General features: G+C 47.4%; 6 protein-coding genes across 6 annotated transcripts; 4 read left to right on the plus strand and 2 right to left on the minus strand.

The window, feature by feature from the left end:
* Positions 1-1,367: 1,367 nt before the first annotated feature.
* I302_100513 (uncharacterized protein) lies at positions 1,368-3,756 on the plus strand (the record flags this gene model as incomplete). The annotated part of the gene is made up of 9 exons (XM_019190529.1): positions 1,368-1,523; positions 1,589-1,721; positions 1,780-1,883; positions 1,989-2,360; positions 2,456-2,680; positions 2,737-2,822; positions 2,880-3,093; positions 3,181-3,460; positions 3,572-3,756. 9 exons carry the CDS (start codon positions 1,368-1,370, stop codon positions 3,754-3,756), a joined length of 1,755 nt encoding a protein of 584 aa, XP_019047277.1.
* A 2,078-nt stretch (positions 3,757-5,834) lies between these two features.
* On the plus strand, positions 5,835-8,439 carry I302_100514 (uncharacterized protein; the record flags this gene model as incomplete). Its single annotated transcript, XM_019190530.1, has 10 exons — positions 5,835-6,210; positions 6,415-6,513; positions 6,583-6,858; positions 6,912-7,461; positions 7,514-7,561; positions 7,623-7,694; positions 7,752-7,812; positions 7,880-8,043; positions 8,164-8,308; positions 8,383-8,439. The coding sequence occupies 10 exons, from the start codon at positions 5,835-5,837 to the stop codon at positions 8,437-8,439; spliced, it is 1,848 nt and encodes a 615-aa protein (XP_019047278.1).
* Positions 8,440-8,990: 551 nt separating this feature from the next.
* On the plus strand, positions 8,991-10,911 carry I302_100515 (uncharacterized protein; the record flags this gene model as incomplete). The annotated part of the gene is made up of 15 exons (XM_065869091.1): positions 8,991-9,041; positions 9,112-9,151; positions 9,218-9,323; positions 9,391-9,463; positions 9,527-9,596; positions 9,660-9,699; positions 9,769-9,794; positions 9,941-10,040; positions 10,100-10,124; positions 10,204-10,210; positions 10,272-10,311; positions 10,385-10,416; positions 10,493-10,594; positions 10,672-10,781; positions 10,861-10,911. The coding sequence occupies 15 exons, from the start codon at positions 8,991-8,993 to the stop codon at positions 10,909-10,911; spliced, it is 873 nt and encodes a 290-aa protein (XP_065725163.1).
* A 190-nt stretch (positions 10,912-11,101) lies between these two features.
* Positions 11,102-12,788, minus strand: I302_100516 (uncharacterized protein; the record flags this gene model as incomplete). Its single annotated transcript, XM_019190532.2, has 12 exons — positions 11,102-11,149; positions 11,212-11,321; positions 11,396-11,523; positions 11,619-11,658; positions 11,724-11,730; positions 11,801-11,834; positions 11,901-12,012; positions 12,082-12,107; positions 12,181-12,220; positions 12,282-12,351; positions 12,422-12,494; positions 12,565-12,788. 12 exons carry the CDS (start codon positions 12,786-12,788, stop codon positions 11,102-11,104), a joined length of 912 nt encoding a protein of 303 aa, XP_019047280.2.
* A 387-nt stretch (positions 12,789-13,175) lies between these two features.
* I302_100517 (uncharacterized protein) lies at positions 13,176-14,017 on the minus strand (the record flags this gene model as incomplete). Its single annotated transcript, XM_019190533.1, has 2 exons — positions 13,176-13,646; positions 13,709-14,017. The coding sequence occupies 2 exons, from the start codon at positions 14,015-14,017 to the stop codon at positions 13,176-13,178; spliced, it is 780 nt and encodes a 259-aa protein (XP_019047281.1).
* A 2,311-nt stretch (positions 14,018-16,328) lies between these two features.
* Positions 16,329-19,461, plus strand: I302_100518 (OPT family small oligopeptide transporter; the record flags this gene model as incomplete). Its single annotated transcript, XM_065869092.1, has 10 exons — positions 16,329-16,922; positions 16,996-17,493; positions 17,545-17,641; positions 17,697-17,877; positions 17,935-18,322; positions 18,378-18,683; positions 18,739-18,904; positions 18,979-19,242; positions 19,314-19,375; positions 19,444-19,461. 10 exons carry the CDS (start codon positions 16,329-16,331, stop codon positions 19,459-19,461), a joined length of 2,574 nt encoding a protein of 857 aa, XP_065725164.1.
* Between the last annotated feature and the right edge of the window lie 152 nt (positions 19,462-19,613).

Raw genomic sequence — 19,613 nt, forward strand, 5'->3', positions numbered from 1 at the left:
AGGACGACGATGATGTATACTACCACCTCTAGGAACGTGAAAAAGACGCTAAAGGTGTTTTAGAGGGTGTCTATGATTTTCTCTACTTCTACGGGGTACACGGGATATATCGTGGGATAGGAATGAACACAACGATAGATGAGAACAACGCTTGTAGCAACAGATAGATACGAAAATAATTCACGAGCAGTACAAGTAGTGTAGTACGCTGATTGTTGATCCTATTGGGGGATCATACGAAGCAGTAAGAGATAGGGAAGCGGGAAAATCACATCACAGCTCTTCCCAGCTGCAGTCGAGGGTAGGGGTTGAGGGTTTAAATCGGGAAATCTTTCTTAAAAAGGAAAATAAGGGTAAATTCGCTCAAGGGGAAGATTCCGATTTGTTCTAGCTCTGGCTCTAGCCTTGGAACATGCAACATGGAATCGGAATTGCCCATATGCTACTTTCACCATGCATGATCCTAGGTCTGAAGATGTACAGAATAATATGCATGCACTCGTAACTTTGCATCACCGACCCAGAACCCAATCTGATCTGCCTTTGCGAACTCAAAGCAGAGAAAGGCTCAATTTGCATCCGCCCATCTCATCTCACTAGCACGACGCAAAAAGGAACGGGAACTAGCATTCCCATCTTGACATGACACGAGAAAGAAAGAGAAAAGACTCAAAAGTTACCCTTGTTCCGGACACCGGTCAGGCTGTACGAAGTAACTCTTTTCCCTCGTGATGGCCGATCAGGGGTTCAGCGATGCAGAGGAAAAATCGCTATATTGGGTAATTTTCTCTTCATGGCATGCAACATCAAGGCTGCATCCATGTCCTCAGATATTCGTATTTCGAGGAGCAAAGAAGCAGAAGCATCACGCCATTTGGAAAACCCACAGGTGGCCAGAGCATTGGTTAAGGTTACTGCGCATGTCTGGTGGGGAGCGTACATACGTCAAGTGGGCATGTGGACAGGTATGAAGCATGAAGGTGATGTCGCAAGTTCATGGGAAAGATTCTCCTCGTCCCTTTGTCGGTGCTGGACCTGCAGATCAGACTGTTACCACAGAAACTTGCTCAACGTTGCTATGTGTTGTCAATGCATCCCGCTGACGCCACACGCATCATGAACTTCTTCGGTCGCTGGCCTGTGGCATACACGAGCCTATCCCAAATTAGGCGTGTCTTTGACCCAAGTGTGGGACTCCATGTCGAGCCACGTGTTTTGGCACTCGGAACATCCAAACCTCGAAAGAAATGTTCCTTCGATGGCATCAACATTCCTAACTTTTGGTTTCACAATGTTCATGCTCATTCACCTAGATAACCCAGATTTACATTCCTATACATCCACTCCGGCTGAGAGGAGCGATAGAGATGGACCCAAACGCTGAAGACCGACCACCGACGGTCGAAGTGGTGGAAATTGATGTGGAAGCGAAATCAATGCCACAGCCGTCATCGCAAGTGGACAACGGGCAGAGTAGTGCGCTGCCAATACAGGAAGAGAAGTCTACTGAGAGGGGTATCCATGTGAGAATATGACCCTTGGTATTGCGCAATACAAGAAGCATCCCTGCTGACTTGTCCACTTCCAGCCCGAACAATCCATACCCCCACCAGACCTCCAACTCCCGATGGCAAGCTCGATATTCCGTACGGCATTGGGTCAAGCTCCGATCACTCCTCCGCCATCAACTGGGAAACCTTTCTTACCCGCAGAACAGGATGGTGAGCTCTCAGTGCAGTATCGGATGGCACTGCTTGACTAACTTTCATGGTTCAGCAGCCCCAAACGACGATCCAGAGAAAATACGGCAATTGCATGAAGAAGAGTTTCAAAGACGGTTAAGAGGGGAGTATGAACAAGCCCAGCGTCGTGTCGGGGAAGTAGTGAGTGTGGTCCAGGACTGCAGCTACTATCAATCAACTGGGCGTCATACCAATGCTCCTCCCATTTGGCTAACCCTCACATCGTTTTATCGTTCTCGCTCCCAGGTATCAGAAAACATGAACCGCCCTTTACGACTAACCTCCATCCGACTCTCCCCCCCACCCAAAACTACCAGACCAGGATTCCTCAACTCGGTACTATCACCATTCATATCCCCACCATCACCTTCTAAACCATCTTTCCTCAATCCCGCTCCACTCTTACCGACAAACCTGCGCGAGATCCTCTTGTCCACGAAATCTTTGGTGGCTCACCTGAATGAGTTTGGGATATATGATATGGAAAGAGTTGGGATACGGTTCGAACCGAAGCGGGGAGGTGATCCAGATGAGATTGAGATGGTTTTGGCATTACGGGAGAAGGGGAGGCTGTTTTTGAAAGCTGGTACGGAAGTTGGAGGGGGGGAAGGAGGTGGAGTGAGTGATACCTTCTACAATCCAACCACAGCTATCTCGTGGAAGTGAGTCATGGTCCTCAAATTTGGTGAAGCTGATCCTTCTTGCCTTGCTAGAACGTTACAGCTCGAATACGGAATGTGTTCGGCGGGGCGGAATCACTAGAAGGAAATGCATCGATAGGGACCAAGACGAAATCGGCGTATCAAGTTTCACTGACTACACCATTATTCGCTTCTCCCCTGTTATCTTTTGCCTTATCAGGTTTCTCCCTGGATAGGGATAATTCGGCTTTTGCGAGTCACAGGGAGAGGACTCAAGGTGCTAGAGCGAAACTTAGTGTGAGTAAACCTAGAATGAGAGGTGTCTGGTCGGTTCGCTAATCAGGTTCGTTTAGGCTATACTACCATGGGGAACTCATGATCTCCAGTACGAATTGGTGAACCGAGCTATAGACCATCTCACTCCTAAAGCTTCTGTCTCGTAGGTCAACGTAACATACGCATACGAATCAACAGCTTATACGTGTATTGTGCGCAGGATACGAGAACTAGCCATACCATCCGCGAAATCCTCCATCTCTCACACATGGACATCTGATACTCGCGACGATTTGTGGATGGGCACAAAGGGACGGATGTTGAAATTCACTCATGAATATTCTGGTCTACCTGGATCATCGGAGAGAGCCAAGTTCTTCAAGTCGACAACGATGTCGCAGCTCAGCAGAGCTCTGTACCCCGGCTCTCAGATTGTAAGTCCGAGGTTGCGTCTACTCCACCCCTTCGGTACAACAGGCAGAATTCGATGCGATAGCTGATCATACATATCATTATCGTAGCACTACTCCATATCATCCCTTACGACAATGCTCTTCCCCCTCTTTCCTTCCCATCTCGGCTCGACATATCTACCTGATCGCACATATCTTGGTGGACCAAACTCAGTCAGAGGATGGGCAGTAGGAGGTCTGGGAAGACGAGATGGTTCTGATTCCCTCGGAGGAGATCTGAGCTGGGCATTGGGATTATCGGTCTTCGCTCCTATACCGAAGAAGGAGCATTGGCCGCTGAAGTTACATGGGTTCATCAATGGTGGGAAGGTTGTGGCTTATGATCGGGGTGGGTTACAGTCATTTTTCTACCATCTCACGTAGACACACGATCATAAGAGACCGACACGGAATGTTATGCGTCTGAGGTGCAATTTGCTAATCTCATTTACTATCTCAGCCCGCTCATTCACGGATAATCTGACTAAACTGTACAGCTCGCCCAACCTCTCTGTGGGAGTTGGTCTAATGTACCGATTAGAACCTATCAGGATAGAGCTGAACTTCTCGATGCCCCTCATAGGCAGGAGGGGAGAGCGAACTTCGAGAGGATTAGGTGTGGGCGTGGGGATAGAGTTCTTGTAAATTGCCTTATAATCGAGTTCAACAAACGGAAGTATAACCCGCATATGCATCAGACATCTCAGCAGCAGGAGATGATACACATACTTGACGATGGATGGATCTATCGGTTCATACCATAGCCGATCATCCCCATTGCCAAATCGACTGTCCCTCATTTCATTCTTCGCGCCATCTATTCGCAGATCTCATTTGAGCCGCCGGCGAGATCGAGGAATTGTCAGCTTATCACCGGTCCCGAAGTCCCGATATTCCGACGTGCCGTCACGAGAACGAGAAGAAGACAGTACTCGTAACGATGAACTATGTACCGTACTCTTACCGCTGTACAGATCTCCTCTGCACTCCTATCTCTCATGTATCTCCAACCTCTTCTGCATTCCTTGTTGGATATTGGAACAACGGTTGATGGCTCGTCTGCGTCGTACTACCTAGGCAGTGCCGGAGCGGAAAACCCATGACCGTACATACTATTCATTGGTGATACAGTAAGCATATTAATGCTCCACATCGCAACGATTGGAGTATGCACGTCTTCTGAATCTCAGCCAGAGAAGTCCGTTGCGGGATCTCCTCTCCGCTTGTGACTGGTACAAGATCTCCAGGTGCAGGTAAGTGCCGGTCGACTGGATCGGTTTATTCGGCTTTCTCTGAGGTCAGGCTAAGCGACATGGTACCATTCCTTATCGGTGTGATGGCTGTCAGATCATGGTATGCCATCCATACCCGCCTAAAAGAGAGGAACCAGAAAGTAAGAAAAAACAGATCTGAGATCTGGTTTGTATGAATGATAACGGAAATGAAAAAAGAGAGGAAAGCGCCACATCTAATTAAATTCAAAGGCTCATACTTTTGATTGACATCAGAGGAGGTCGGATAAATCAGCTTAACTGCGTGTGATTTGATTCCGTTATCCCCATAGTGACAAGTTACCGTATATACGAGTACCGGATAAACATTAAACATCTCACTCATCACACTCAAACACTCTCGACGATTGACCTGTCCACCTTTTTTTAAATTGGTGCTTATCACCACTGCAGTCTATAACACACATCCCCTCCCACGCTCACCCTTTTCACCCATTACGAGAATACTCACTCGATCGACACTCTTCTTCGTACCTCCGATCCGGCCCTTCCCCGGCCATCCCATATCGCCTATATCAAACAGAAACAGCCCAAACTATATCCTTGTTTTTGCTTTATCGTCCATCCAAGACGTAACGGTATCATCATCTCCACTTCACGTGTAAGCTCCCATGGTCCCATTCTATCGTTATCGCGCAGTTCCAGATCTGGGAGATCTCGAAAAACCCTTGCTGATCACCTATCTCTCTCTCCGCGTCTCTGTTAACTCCGCCTTCCATCTACCAACGACCTTCTCCTTCTCACTCGGATTATTCCCTTCCGGATCTTTCGCTCTTGATCCTACAACGATATCGTAAACCGGTCGATCGGTCGCTCGCTTCTCTCGGTCCGCACATGGATGTTCCCATATTTCACCGAATTTCAACAACCTACTTTGATTTTACCTCTGCCCATCTCGTCATCTCCCATAATAAACATCGGTTTCTTGGCTGTTTGTCCTTTATTTATTCTTTTGGCTGGATCCTCCATCTCACATGCCCACCGGCCATCGTCATCACCAATCCTTTATCTTCTTCATTACTCTCGCTTCGTATTGCGATTTGTCTCATGCTTCGCATCTCGGAATATCCGATTTTAATTGCATTTCATATCTTACATTCTTCCATCATCTATTTAATGATCTTCATCCCTAAACGTTTCAAACAATCCTTGATTCTGGATTTAATCATTACACCAATTTCACCTCGCTTTGATCAAACGATCACTTCATCGTTCCTCTTACTTTCGCTCAATTCTGATCGACGGAAAACCCGGTGGTACACATACATCCCGAATTTGACCCGATGATCTTGCGCCTTTTCGCGACGACAAAATCAATATATTGGTGCCATCATAAAAACGAACCCACATAAACCCACATACAACCTTCACGCTTGCATACCTTCCTAATTTTTACACCTTCCGCCAAATACAACTTGACATTCCACCCAAATGACCGAACTATCAGACGAAGAATTCCTTGCTGCCGTCACAAGGATGCAAGAACGACAGATGTCTTGGGGTCGACCGACCAGGTCCAACTCATCTGGATCGATGTCCTCTGCCGGAGACTCGATATCTACCTCACCACATCAATTGAACCTCACTGCATTGGCTCCTCAAACGGTCGCGGGTGGTACCAGTAATGGATCTACACCCGCCAGTATAGCGGGAGGATCAGCCTCAGGAAGAGGTAGACCCAAGGGGAAAGGTAAAGCCAAAGTCAAGGAGGAAGCCTATAGCGCTGGTTCAGGAGAACACAAGGCGCGAAAAAAGGTAGCAAAAGCTTGTTTGGCCTGTCAGAAATCGCACCTCACATGCGATGAACGTGAGTACAGATCCTTTTCTCTTTTTTTTTTGGTTGACAAAACAGAAAATTCCTTCGGATAAACTTGTTTTCCACTTGGCTGACGATCATCATTTGGATTACGACTCCTCTTCTTTTCTGGTGTTCCTTCGCTTATTGATAACCATCGGATTTACCGGTCTTATCTTTTCACCATGAATCGATACTTCGATCTTGGGGATACAGAACGTCCATGCACAAGATGCGTCAAGAAAGGAATGGCTGATCAGTGTGTCGAAGGTGTGAGGAAAAAAGCCAAATACCTTTTGGAAGGTGAAGAGAGACGTGAGTTTGTTGGACTGGCTATCTTGCATAACCGATCGGTCAATTCTAATCGACGTGGCTTTACGATAGTTGCGGCTAGACCTCGTCAGGCTAGCAGTCCATCTCCACCCACCCAAACACAACCGCATCATCAACACCAATCTTCAGATCCTCAGATTTCTCAACCCCAGTTCAATCTCCTCTCAAACGTCTCTATCCCCCAACAGCCCCAGGCTATCGAACCACCCCGACTACCCGATGACGTCTGGCTCTCTGGCCCACTTCATACAGATCCTACTTCCAATCAGATCAATCTCAATGATCCCTCTAGATCTTGGAATACCAGCATCCAACCCCAGAACAATGGTAGGTTGTTTACGATGCCGGCATCTCTTCTCACTGAGCTGATTGGTCTTTAGGCTTCGCAACGAATGGAAATGCTGCTAATACGGAGTATCAAATGCTCGACTCGCTCTTCGGGAACCTATCGCCGATCTTTCCCGGAATCACTGATCCACTCGATGAAGCTGGTAGGCAGATGTCCATGGATGGGATCAACGCGTCCACGGTCAGCTCCACTGCTAACACCAATAACGTTGGATTCGATCAATCGTGGTTGAACCCTTCTCCCGGCACGACTAATGCAAATTCGAACCAGTATACCGTACAGCCCACACCGTCCAGTACGGGACCTTCTGTATCGCCTGGAACGTACAGTGATCTATCACCTATCAACACCACTTGGCCCAATCAGAATCAACAGGCATGGAATACCGATCCCAGTCAGATCATGCTGGATGGTATGGGTCAGGCTCAAAATCAGAATCAGAATCAACTTCAGCAAGCTCCGTCCCAGCAAAATATAACGCTGCAGAATCAAAACCAAACGCAAACTCAGAATCAAGATCGATCTGTGACCGGTAAAGCTACCACTCCAGCTGAAGTATACAGGGCGGTTGTCAAGCCTTAGTAAGTGATACGTGAACTTTGCATCTCATTGAATGCTGACGTCTTGCCGTAGTGATTATACGCAAGGATATCACATTTTAATGGACTATCTTACCAAGAAGTGAGCGCTTCCTTGGTTTTGGGACTGCAGACTAAGTAGCTGACATGTTAACCTTGACCAGCTTTGAACAACATGAGATTCTACGTGTAGCTAGAGCCTTAGCTTCTTTCAGGCCCAGTCTGATAGCTTTGCAGTGAGCTCTGCTTGCATTGCTAAAGTTTGCAGCACGTTTGGCTGACGTTATCCTTAGAATGCCCATGTCAGAGGAAGACGAGATTTTCATAGAGAAATCCTTCCAGCGCACTTTGATTGTAAGTCTATCTTAAAACACTCGGTTACACAAGGGCGATGATGCTAATCGGGCTGGGTCGTGTGTAGGAACTGGAAAAACTCATATCGTACTCTGCTACACCGACTGCAGTATGGCGAAGAACGGGAGAGATTTGCTATGCCAATCCTGAGTTCTGTAAACTTGTTGGGAAGAGCGATTCCGATTTGATCGGCAAGAGGACGTATATCTATGAATTGTTCTCTAACCCTTCGTACGCCTTTTCTTTTTACCCTTCCCTTCGGTGCCGCCCTCCCTTTCGGATGTGCTTCCTCGTGTTGGTTTGGTTTCACCCTAGTGGCTTGATACTGATCATGCGGGTTTTGGTCGATAGGGTCGTAGCGTACTGGGAAAACTTCAGTGTCCACGCATTCGAAAATACCACCCAAAACTTCTTCCAGCCTGTTGGGTTGGCTAAGTCGAGTCCGAACGGTGCGTTGTTGCTAGACTGCACGGGCTGCATAACGATAAGGAGAGACGTGAGTCTATCTGCAAAGTTTTCCTTTTGCTGTGTAATATAGTATACACATGCTGATGGAATACGTCACTACAGGTATTCGATCTTCCCTCGGTCATCATTGGACAATTCTTACCTATCCCTACGGAGTAAGCGTGAGGTCGGAAAAGGAGGCTGCGTTGGTCTGTTCTTGTCAGATTATGGATTGTGGGACAGCAGGCCGAAGTCAGTCATAGATTGATTGTACACCATATCATGTATGTATACATATTGGCACGATGGGTTCAAGTGAAGTCACGACTCATAACGACCTACATCCCGGCTGAACCTACCTCAACAGACAGATCATTCATACTATCTCTTATACATTCATGAGGGACTATGTCCTTGACGCTTTCTACCATGCAACTGCCCCATCTTCTGCGTGCTACCAATGACCCACCGCGATCTCACCTGTTGCATTGAGGCATTTTCCTTCTTCCTATATTCGGGACGTCATATACGGAGATACCCGAATGGGGTGGTAATTCGGGGATCGGCATGGTACGGTCCGAAATGACAATGTATATGTCACAAATCGCGCATGAGATGGTAAGTGTTATATATATACATCATCCAGCCTCATTATTTCAGGTCATCCACTTTGCGGTAATCTGTAAATATCCTCCATCTGACTCATTCTAAGGAGCACACAGTAATTCAACATGTCATCCACCGCTTTTAAGATTGAAGATATCTTCGGGGTCAAGGGCAAGGTGCGTGTCCCCTCCTTCTCTCCTTCTCCGTCTCCGCGAGGTCATTTGGCTGACTTGCGTTGTATTGTAGATCGTGGTGGTCACTGGAGGAGGTACAGGTCTAGGTAAAGGTGAGTCCAGTCCCGTCTTTCTCATCGAGGCGAAGTGAGCCTGGCACTGAATGGATGAGGGCATAGCCATCACCGCTGGATTCGCGAATAATGGAGCAAAGGTGTATATCACCGGAAGAAGGTTAGAGGTTTTGCAAGGCGCTGCGAAGGAGATTGGAGGGGATATCGTGACGTGTGTTCTCTTCGCACTGATCCCTGGGATGGATGATAAACTGATATGGCTGATTGATTTGATGTAGGATCCAAGGAGACGTATCTACCAAGGAAGGATGCAAGGCTATTGCGGATGCTGTTAAAGCTAAGGAGGAAAAGGCGAGTGGAGGAGTCATCTATCTACTGTTGGGTATACACTGATTGAGGTTCACGTGATTATAGATCGACGTGCTCATTAATTGCGCAGGAGTGATCAGAGGCTGGAAAACTCCTATCGAAAATCACGATGATCGTGGGTCTCAAATACCAGATTTCAGCTGTCGTACCAATTCTGATGTACCGTTATCCGTTGTAGCCGACCAGGTCGCAGATCTCTTGTGGGAAGGACAAGACGAGTGAGTCCTTCAGCTTCGGACCTATCCCTATTGTCTCACCCTGCTGACGGTGTGACTTGACCGCTTTAGCGATGATTTCAACTACTCCAACTCGAGTGAGTTTCGTACGCCCTAACTACCTTGAATGACTGTACTGACTCACTCACTCGATCATGTTCGAAAAGTCAACGTCAACGGTATGTCCTATTCAACTATTTATCATTCCAGACATAACGTAATTAAGTCAATTCCGGAACAACAGGTGTCTACTTCATTACCGCTGCCCTTGTCCCTCTCCTTAGGAAATCGGATTTCCCTAGTGTCACTGTTATAGCTTCCATCGCAGGTCTAGCTAATCAAAGGTCAGTGCACGGTCACCATCATGTCTAAATATGAGCTGAGATGTCATTGTGTATTACAGAGCCATGGGAACAGTCTCGTATGGAGTGACCAAGGCAAGTGAAGATCCATATTTGGAGACGGTATCGAGTTATATGTTCACTAACACTGGATCTGCTTTTATAGGCTGCTGGTATGTTTGCTTTTATGGTCCCTGTGCGAGAAGACTTTTCTGATGCGTCGAAATTGAATAGCTATCCATCTTGGTAAATTACTTGCTGGAAGACTTCATCCGTGAGCATCATTCTGTTCGACCAGCCAAACTTTTGACGTGCGTGTGCTGACTTCCGAATCCGAACGAAATCAGAATGAAGATTCGAGTCAACACAATCTGTCCCGGTAAGCCTCTTACTTATGGATGTTCAACACCAAAAGATGGTACATCTGATTGCTGACATTATTCCTGCGAACATAGGTATCTTCCCATCCGAGATGACCGGTAAGAACGAGTCAAGAGAAGGGCACGAATACAACCTCGCAGAGGGAGCTGCCAAGGCCGCTAAGAGATCTACTGCTGGTATGTTCCCCTTCAGTCACCCATCTACTCGTTCTCGGATGCCTCTGTATTGGGCTGATCCATTCTCGCACTCATAGGTCGACCAGGTCTCCCAGAAGAGATCGTCGGTCCTGTACTCCTCTTGAGCACTAGAGCGGGTGGATATATCGATGGCGCCCTTCTGACTGTCGATGGAGGTAGATTGATGGTGAGTCATCAATTACAGCATCACTAATGTTACATCAAATACCGTCCAATGCTGATCACCAATCGTGCTGGATCAACAGGGAGCTGGTATCAACGATGGCCTGAGATTAGCTGAGGATACCTATATCTAATTGTCTAGATAAGGGGCAGTGTACATGTTTTCACGCGCTATATATCTAACCAGGAGGTGAATCAGGAAGTAAACAAAAGGCGACAAAGGGAATGTATGCCTGTGAAGAGCGATCAGCCATGCATGTGATACGTGTATGGTCTGACCCCGTAATATTCGGTCTTCCAACCATATTCTGACGGCTCAGATCCTCAGTACGTTTCCTCAGGCATCCGTATGCCATCGTTGATGCCTGCGTTCTAAACGAAATTCACCCTATCAGTCCCAACGTAGAGAGAAAGAAAGATTAAAATTGACGCACCATCAACCTTCCACCGTCAACCGTGATCACAGCATTATCCATAAACCCCCCTGCTTGACTTGCGAGCAACAATGCCGGTCCGACGATCTCGTGTTTGTATCCTGGTCGGCCTGGAAGTGACAACGATTATTGTCGACATCTAAATAGGCTTGGAAAACGCATCGTAGGAGGATCTGTGGCTTACCTAAAGGCGACCGCATGGCTGCTTTCTGAGCAGGAGGGTGTAATACCCTATTTCCATTCTCGTCTAGCTTAGAGGTGATTTCACTAGGGAAGGCACCTGGTAAGATCGTGTTGACTCGGATTTCCAGACTAGGCATAACAATCCATCTCCAAGGAGTCAGAATCAAACTGTGACATGAATCTTCGAACTTTTCACAGATGTATTGTAGATGACTGATACCCACGGCGATAATCTCCCAGCAAGCATTTCCGCCAGATGTAACGCTACATTCCAAGGGTAAAGGTCAGAAAGTTGTGTTTCGATAAGCTACCTTGCGATCAAGCCGCACTTGCTGCCTGCACAGCAAAGAATGACAGGTCAGATATGGGATAGCATGCATGGCACGACAACGGGGGGAAGGCTTACTTTCGATACACCATATGTCAAGCTTGATACGGACCTGTCGGAAATTCATTGATGTTATGATTAACATATTTATGGGTCTACAGGGTTTGATGACACTTACCGCTGATTAGCCAGAGCAGCTATGGAACCTATGACTATGACACTTTTGATGTCCGATTTCCTCAGTAGGGGTACAAGAGCGGCGGTCATGAAGTATACACCATTCACGTTTGCTACCAAGGGAGGTCGAGGAGGATGTCAGAACCGGTATAACAGATCATGACGTTCTAACTAGGACTCACTGGCATTGGTGATATTCCAATCATCACTGGCAACCAGCACATATAAGCTCTATAATCCTTCTTCTTGGATCAGGAGGGGGTGAATGTGATGGGGCTTACTCGTCTACACCTTCCCATACGAGCTTTTCTACGGCATCGGCTGATTCGCAAACAATCTTATCAGCTTGGTTGTGTGCTAAAATAACGCATAAGGAACCTACGATCATTATGATCTTGTATAGGGTTCTTCCATGGTTTCTGAGCCCCAGCATTGTTGACGAGCACATCTACCTGTTTATTGTATTGGCTTCCGAACCCCTCTATTACGCACCAACTTGGTGTAGAACGGGTTATCGCTCACTTTCGTTTCTTTCTCGGATAAGATATCAACGATCTTCTTCACTCCCTCTTTGCTGGATACATCACCTTGTATACTACAGTCAAATTGATAAGTACACATCTGTCGACTGGTCCAAGGTGTGAGGAATGCGGAACTGAACTCACAAGGCTATTGATCCGCTGTTCCTCCCACAACCCTCACTTAACTCTCTAACAGTCTGTTCCAAGACCTCAACCCTCCTACCGGTGATATATACCTTTGCGCCATTGGTGACGAAGCCTTCAGCCATCATCCGCCCCAGACCTGTCCCTCCACCAGTAATCACTATCACTTTACCCTTGACCGAGAAGAGGTTGTTCACTTCGAGTGAGATGTCGGGATCGGACATGTCTTCGGATGTCCAGTCAGTTGGGCCTCTACTCTGCTCGCATGAAGATGTACTGTACAACTATCATCCATGATATCGCTTTATCGGATGTGGTATGGTGATTTGACTAGTCAGCAATTACCAAAATAACTGGTCAAAGCTGCTTTCGTCATCACCGGATCACCGAACCGGAAAATACAACACTCGCAAAGAATAACAGTTTATCCGGAATCAAGGAGCTATTGGAAGGCAGAGATATAATGCATAAGACTCGTACCATCTTAGCACTAGAAATCTCGGTCGCACACTTTCAGCCAAGGATTTCGCCCATTTAGCCGCTGCAAAATGGATGCCGCATCCCGCATTACCACTCAAATACTAGTGAGCTGAAGACAAGTCTCACGACCCTCACAGAAAAGGACGTCTACTGCGTATGGCTGAGCTCAAGAAACTGAAAGTTCGACTAGCGCCATTCCATACTTTACTCGCCGTATCTGTCCAGGAAGTTCCCGGTCCTTGAGGTTCCTCTGTTTCTGGGCCTTGATATTCCTCTGTTGCTGATTCGCGAGATTCCTCTGCCCCTGATGATGTTAATTCGACGTAGTCGTAGCCATCGAATTTCACATTCGTCAAAACCGTCCATTTCTGATATGAATGACAGACATCGCACCATTCCTTTTGATTAGCTACACCTGAAGCGTACGAGGCGGCCGGTCTGCGGGGATCCAAGGTCTTGAATTTCGATTGAGCTCTTTGTACGTGACCCGATCGATCGATTTTCAAGGCGTTGGGAGAAGTAGCAATAGCTGACGTTTTGCTTATGACGAACGTGGGCGGATGCTTCATGGTTTCCAGGTCAGTCTGCTCTGCGCATCGTTCCTGTAACGGAGACGTGAGCTTTGGGAGATCGCCTCGAAGCAAACGAATGAATGTCAACTCACGCAAATAGACTTGGCTTCCAAAAGTTTGGCCTTTGCCCAGGGTTCAAAATGTAATTCTGTGTCCACCGTGTATGCGTTCTGGCGCTGGTCCTTGAAGGTGTGAGTGTATGTCTCAATGGGCAGTTCGCTCTGATCAGCTGCTTTCGTTCCGGGTACCCGAACTACCGTCGATGGATGGTGCTGATGTGTGAACGTGATCGAGGCTTGAGCTCCTATATCGGGCGGACCTTTCGTCTGCCGCACAACTTGCCGAGAATACTTGTTTGAAGCTCGATCACGACTCGTCTCTGACAAATTCGGCTCGGACATTTTGAAAGCACGACTCTGTTCTTTATCAGATACTGATCGATACGAACCAGGTAGTTGTGCCAGGAAGGTTGCTAATGGAGAGAAATGACGAACAAGAGATGGGCAAACGGACTGATCGGCAACATTATATGCAAATATCAATTGGCTTTCCAGAGCGCCGAAGAGGAATCGAGTCGATGGAAGAGCTGTCGGTCTTGCAAAGATGCGCTTATCCTTTGACACATAGATGCGCTTGTCCTTTGACACAGGTACCCTTTGTCCCCAATGTGCTCCTCAGATGCATCTCAAGTCGGACGATTCCAAGTCGTGTAGCAAGGAGGATTCTTGAATGGAAGATCACCTTGCGTCAGCTTCACCTGCAAAACGTCCATGAAAGGATAATATTCTCGTCTGTTTGCCAAGGCCGTGTGTTATACCCAGTGCTCTCTGATGCAAAGGGCTAGAGACGTACTCGTAAAGTCAACATGTCCACGGTAGATTTACATCGGTCCAAGTCTTGGAGTTTGATTTGCCCAGTTCGAACCTAAGACTCTTTCCTGCACTTTCAACTAAAGATTTTTTTTCTCCACAGGGCGATGCGCATCTCGTACACTGACATGCTACAGTAGTCGAGCCGCCACCTTTTTCACAGTAGACTTTGCTTGCCTTCGCGGCTATACTATAGCTTACAGACGAGTTTTTCCATTCATCATACTTTTCACGGTCCTCTTGATTCTTCTCGACAGTCTGGAGAGCTGGAGCACGCTGGATGTGGCCATTCGATCAGCCTCGGATCGCATTTTCAGCGGTATATTCGACTTCAAGCTCTTGCGATCAAACCCAAAGCAAGCTTTTATCCCGCAGAAGAGGATTTCAAGCAAGTATGCTGAAAAAGAGACAGACAAAGCAGGTCAACGAGGTACAGCCCAAATGTACGTTTGGATACAAATAAGACATCATCATCTTATGATTTACGCATGCTTCCCTTGATTTCGCATCCAATCTATCTACTATTTGATACCAATATAACGCTCCAATGACCCCCAAAGGGTTGAATACAACCTCCACAAGGCCTGTTGAGCGAGTACTGACCACGGTATCTTGGTACTGGGTTAATGATCCTTCAGCATTTCCCCCAGAGGGTAGGGCCCTTCCCTGGATCCTCGTTTCATGGTTACGACTGTAGTTCGCGGAAGTCTTAACCCTGGTCCCTCGAATACTTTTCTATCAGATGTGGTGGTCACCATGTTTTTGGATGGGCTTGATGATTGGACATCGCTGTTGCGTCAGAGCTCTACAGCTTGAGAAGTCTTGGACCCTGGGTGGATGGTGTAGAAAGGCCTGAAGTAACGGAATGAGTCTCAATAAATAGCGAGTGCAACATCACTTCGAAAGCCCTTTATCTCGCGAGTGTGCGAAGAATCCTCCCTTCTCAAGCCCTACAAGGCAGTAAAGGAAGTCACTGGATGGTCACTCCTGCCTAGACCTGCACCTAGCTCATATGAAAGAAGACTGGGGCGCACCACATTAAAAAACCAAGTCGTCAGAAGGAGGAGCAGCTGCAGGGTCAGGAAGACCGTTTCAGACTTTGGACGATGGCACTCCCACAGATTAGGTTTATGATGAACATTCAGTACAGGTACACACAATATAGCTCGTATTGATCACTGATGGCACAGGAACCAGCCACAGACACCTTATCGAATTTAATCCAGTGGCTACCACCGACAAGATACGCATTTCTGTGCATACCTGACCTTTGAAAGAACCCCCTCGCAGTCGATGAGGTGTGTCCTCCGATTCAAACGAACCCTCTGCTCCTTTGCCGGCTATGCCGTTGGGTCCGTCCAGCTATTGCATAGCCTTTAGCAATACAAGGGAGCATTAGACCAACTGTGTGCATGCATGGATCGATATGCTTATCTACAAGACGCGCTGCAGGTTCACTTTAGGCGACTGAGTATAGATGGCAGCATTGCGAGGTCATAGTTATGCAATGGCTGGTGCCAGGGCGCCAAAATGGAGGAAGCGCCGGGCAAATCCGTATCATCACATGACTGAGAATCAACGACCAAACCACTCAAGCCCAAGTCATTCGCAATCATCTCGTCATCCTTATCACTCAGAGTCAAGTCACAACACATGATGTAAGGATAGCAAGCTTCATCGGCTCGGTACCTTTTCATCAACAGCCTTATCAATCATACCGGATCACAGGGAAAGGGAAATAGACGAAACAAAAGTTAGATTAAACAGGCGCGCGGCATTTTGGCCGTAGTGGTCTCGTCGATCATCCTGACGAACCGGAATCGCGAGTATTCAGAGATGCAAGATGTCATCGATATATAAATATCATTCGATACCTTCGGACGATGATCACCTCAATGACGAGAACGAAGACGAAGACGCATACGAATACGAACTTGACGAATTGGGTCACCCGATAATGTCGTCAACTAAGAAAGATGATGTGGTCCTACCCCACAAGATATACGATGAGGAGGTACCTCTAGATCACGATAAAGATAAAAATCTGCATCAGGGACCCGATTCTCTGGGATCAGGACACCATATCAACCTTGTCGAAGTTCCCTTTGCGACCGCTCCGGATGGACAGCGTATAACGGTCGGAGATACCCTTCCCGAAGTTAAGGCTGTCGCCCTCGAGACTGATGATCCTGATGAACCCTGCGAGACCATCCGATCTTACGTTCTCGGAACGATCGTAGCGTCCGTCGGCACGGCTCTCAACGTTTGGTTCGGAGCCCGTCAACCTGGTATCTTCATTTCACCCTTCCTCGCTCAACTTTTATCGTACCCTCTCGGCGTCGCTCTTGCTAAACTCCTCCCGAAGAAGAACTTTACGATCCTTGGGAAGAGCTTCACATTGAATCCTGGCAGGTTCAGCATTAAGGAACATGCTATTGTGAGTCGTTGTCCGGTTCATACAATCCCACACCTACACAAACTCCGAACGGACGCTGACGTGATACATCCAGATCGTCCTCATGGCGACCGTCTCGTTCCCCACCGCTACCGCCCTCGATGTGATCGTGGCCATCAGACAACCTGCGTTCTTCAATGATCCAGAGATTGCCGATCAGAAAGGATTCCAATTCTTGGTTGTGCTGTCTACCCAATTCTTAGGGTTCGGAGTAGCGGGTCTAGCGAGAGATTATCTAGTCTACCCTTCAGCGATGACATGGCCTCTGAACTTGGCTAAGCTATCTCTGTTCAACGCCCTTCACCGAAGAAAGGTCAACGAGTATGGTCTGGTCACTCTGCCCAAGGAGGACGAACCCGAGCAGCAAGATCCCCCTGTACATGGCTGGAAGATATCGATGTTCCGATTCTGCCTGTACGCTACTACCGCAAGCTTCATCTGGTTCTTCTTTACCGCCTTCATTTTCCCTGCTTTGACTTATTTCAACTGGCCTACTTGGATCAACCCGACCAATAAGAAGCTGGCCATTATCATGGGCTCTGTTACTGGTCTGGTGAGCTCAATCTTGTGTCATTTCTGGAATGAGCTGAACCTGGGGCATTAGGGTCTTAACCCGATACCAACTCTCGACTGGACATACATCAGCGGTGCAGGTCTCACACCATTGATTACACCGTGGTGGGCAACCGTTTCGACTTTCAGTGAGTCATCATCATTCTCACCCCATGGGGCTGCCATCACTGATGTTATGCGTAGTCGGTGCATCTATCGGCTACGTCATCATCGCTGCGATCTACTTCACCAACACATGGTACAGCGCCTACCTCGTACCCAACTCCAATCAGGCTTTCGACCGATTCGGTGCATACTACAACGCTACTGCAGTGCTTGGCGCAGACAGGAGTCTTGATGTTGAAGCATACCGAGCCTATTCTCCGTAAGCGCAAACCTCATCATACACAATGACCATGCTGATCCTCGATATCCACCATAGTCTATACTTTGGAGCGGGATACAACGTAATCATATCAGCATACTTCGCTTCTTACTCTGCCATTCTCACTTACGCGCTACTCAATCACTGGACCGATATCAAGAAAGGGTTCAACACTGGCATGCGCCGTATCAGGTTTTTTAGACACAAGGACAAACATCAAGATGCGATCCACCATTTCCCAGATTACGATATCCATTATTCCCTTATGACGAGATATAAGGAAGTTCCTCAATGGTGGTTCCTGGTGATCATGATTTTCGCCCTGGTGCTGGGCATTATCATGTGTGAGGTATACGACACCACGATGCCTGTTTGGGGCATCTTCTGCTGTTTGGCTATGGTCCTCGTATTTGCCATACCGACGGGTATCATCCAAGCGATCTCTGTGAGTTTATACATCGACTGCTTCGTTATAGTCATGCTGATGTACGTCGAGCCAGAACATGCAAATGTCCTTGGTCATTCTTGCCGAGATCATCCCTGGAATCGCTATACCTGGTCGACCATACGCCAACATGATCTTCAAATTATATGGATGGGTGTCACTCGGTATGGCACTGCTTTACGTCTTGGATCAGAAACTCGCACATTACCTCCATTTACCACCTAGGGCAACGTTCAGAGCTCAAATGTGGGGATGTACGATCAGCTCTTTCATCTCTATTGCCATTCTCAATTGGCAATTCAAGGCCATCCCCGATTTATGTCAACCCGGTCAGAAAGATCTGATGACCTGTCCTTACTACGTGAGTTCCACGTCTCACGCGTAGGTCCAAGACTAATGGCAGTATTGCTTGACAGACCACTTTTTACTCCTCTGCATTACTTTTCGGCGTAGTTGGCCCGCAAAGGATGTACGGTAGTTTAGGGTTGTACAAGCACACCTTGTGGGGCTTCTTAGCGGGTGCAGTGCTGGTAGCGATGGCTTGGGCAGCTAAGAAGAGGTGGCCTAACAAAGTCACCAACAGTGAGTAACTGTTGTTCTATCTCAATAAAATTTATAAAAATAAGTATAAGCTGAAATGTCTCCGTCATATTCAGATCTCAACGTCCCAGTCATCATCTTCGGGGTGATGTACTTTGCACCATACAATTGGTCCTTCGTTTGGTCCGGTGTACCCCTCGCATGGTTCTTCATGTCCTACGTATACAAGAGGTTCCCAGCATGGTGGAACAAGTACTGTTATGTCCTTTCGATCGGGTTGACCGTTGGAGCGGCCATAAGTGGGGTCGTCCAGTTCTTCTGTATCACCTATCCCGGCGGGGTCATGCCTGCTTGGTGGGGTAATACCGTCCAATTCTCTGGTGAGTGGGCATCCTTATCGTTTAAACCCACATGTCCGAGAGACTCGACTAATGAATGTGATACAATTCAGGTTGTGATGGTATCGGTTGTCCGTTGAAGGAGATGCCGGAAATAGGATATTTCGGTCCAGGAGTGAGTATGGGGGGGGGGTCTACCCTATAAGTCGATTTGAACAATGCTTACGTGCGTGTTGTGTATAGCCTGGTGAATACTTGTAGACGAGGTATTTTCTTTGCGTCATCAGGGGCGTGCTGAATATCCAAGTAAGGTGAATGAGTTTCCGGAAACACGTTCAACTTTCGTCCTTTCATTTCGCTCTATTCTTTAGGTGACAGATAGTAGATGGTAGTTGTAGTTCAGTTTAGTTGTC

The sequence above is a fragment of the Kwoniella bestiolae genome, chromosome 1 (assembly GCF_000512585.2).
Source record: "Kwoniella bestiolae CBS 10118 chromosome 1, complete sequence".
Taxonomy (NCBI): domain Eukaryota; kingdom Fungi; phylum Basidiomycota; class Tremellomycetes; order Tremellales; family Cryptococcaceae; genus Kwoniella; species Kwoniella bestiolae.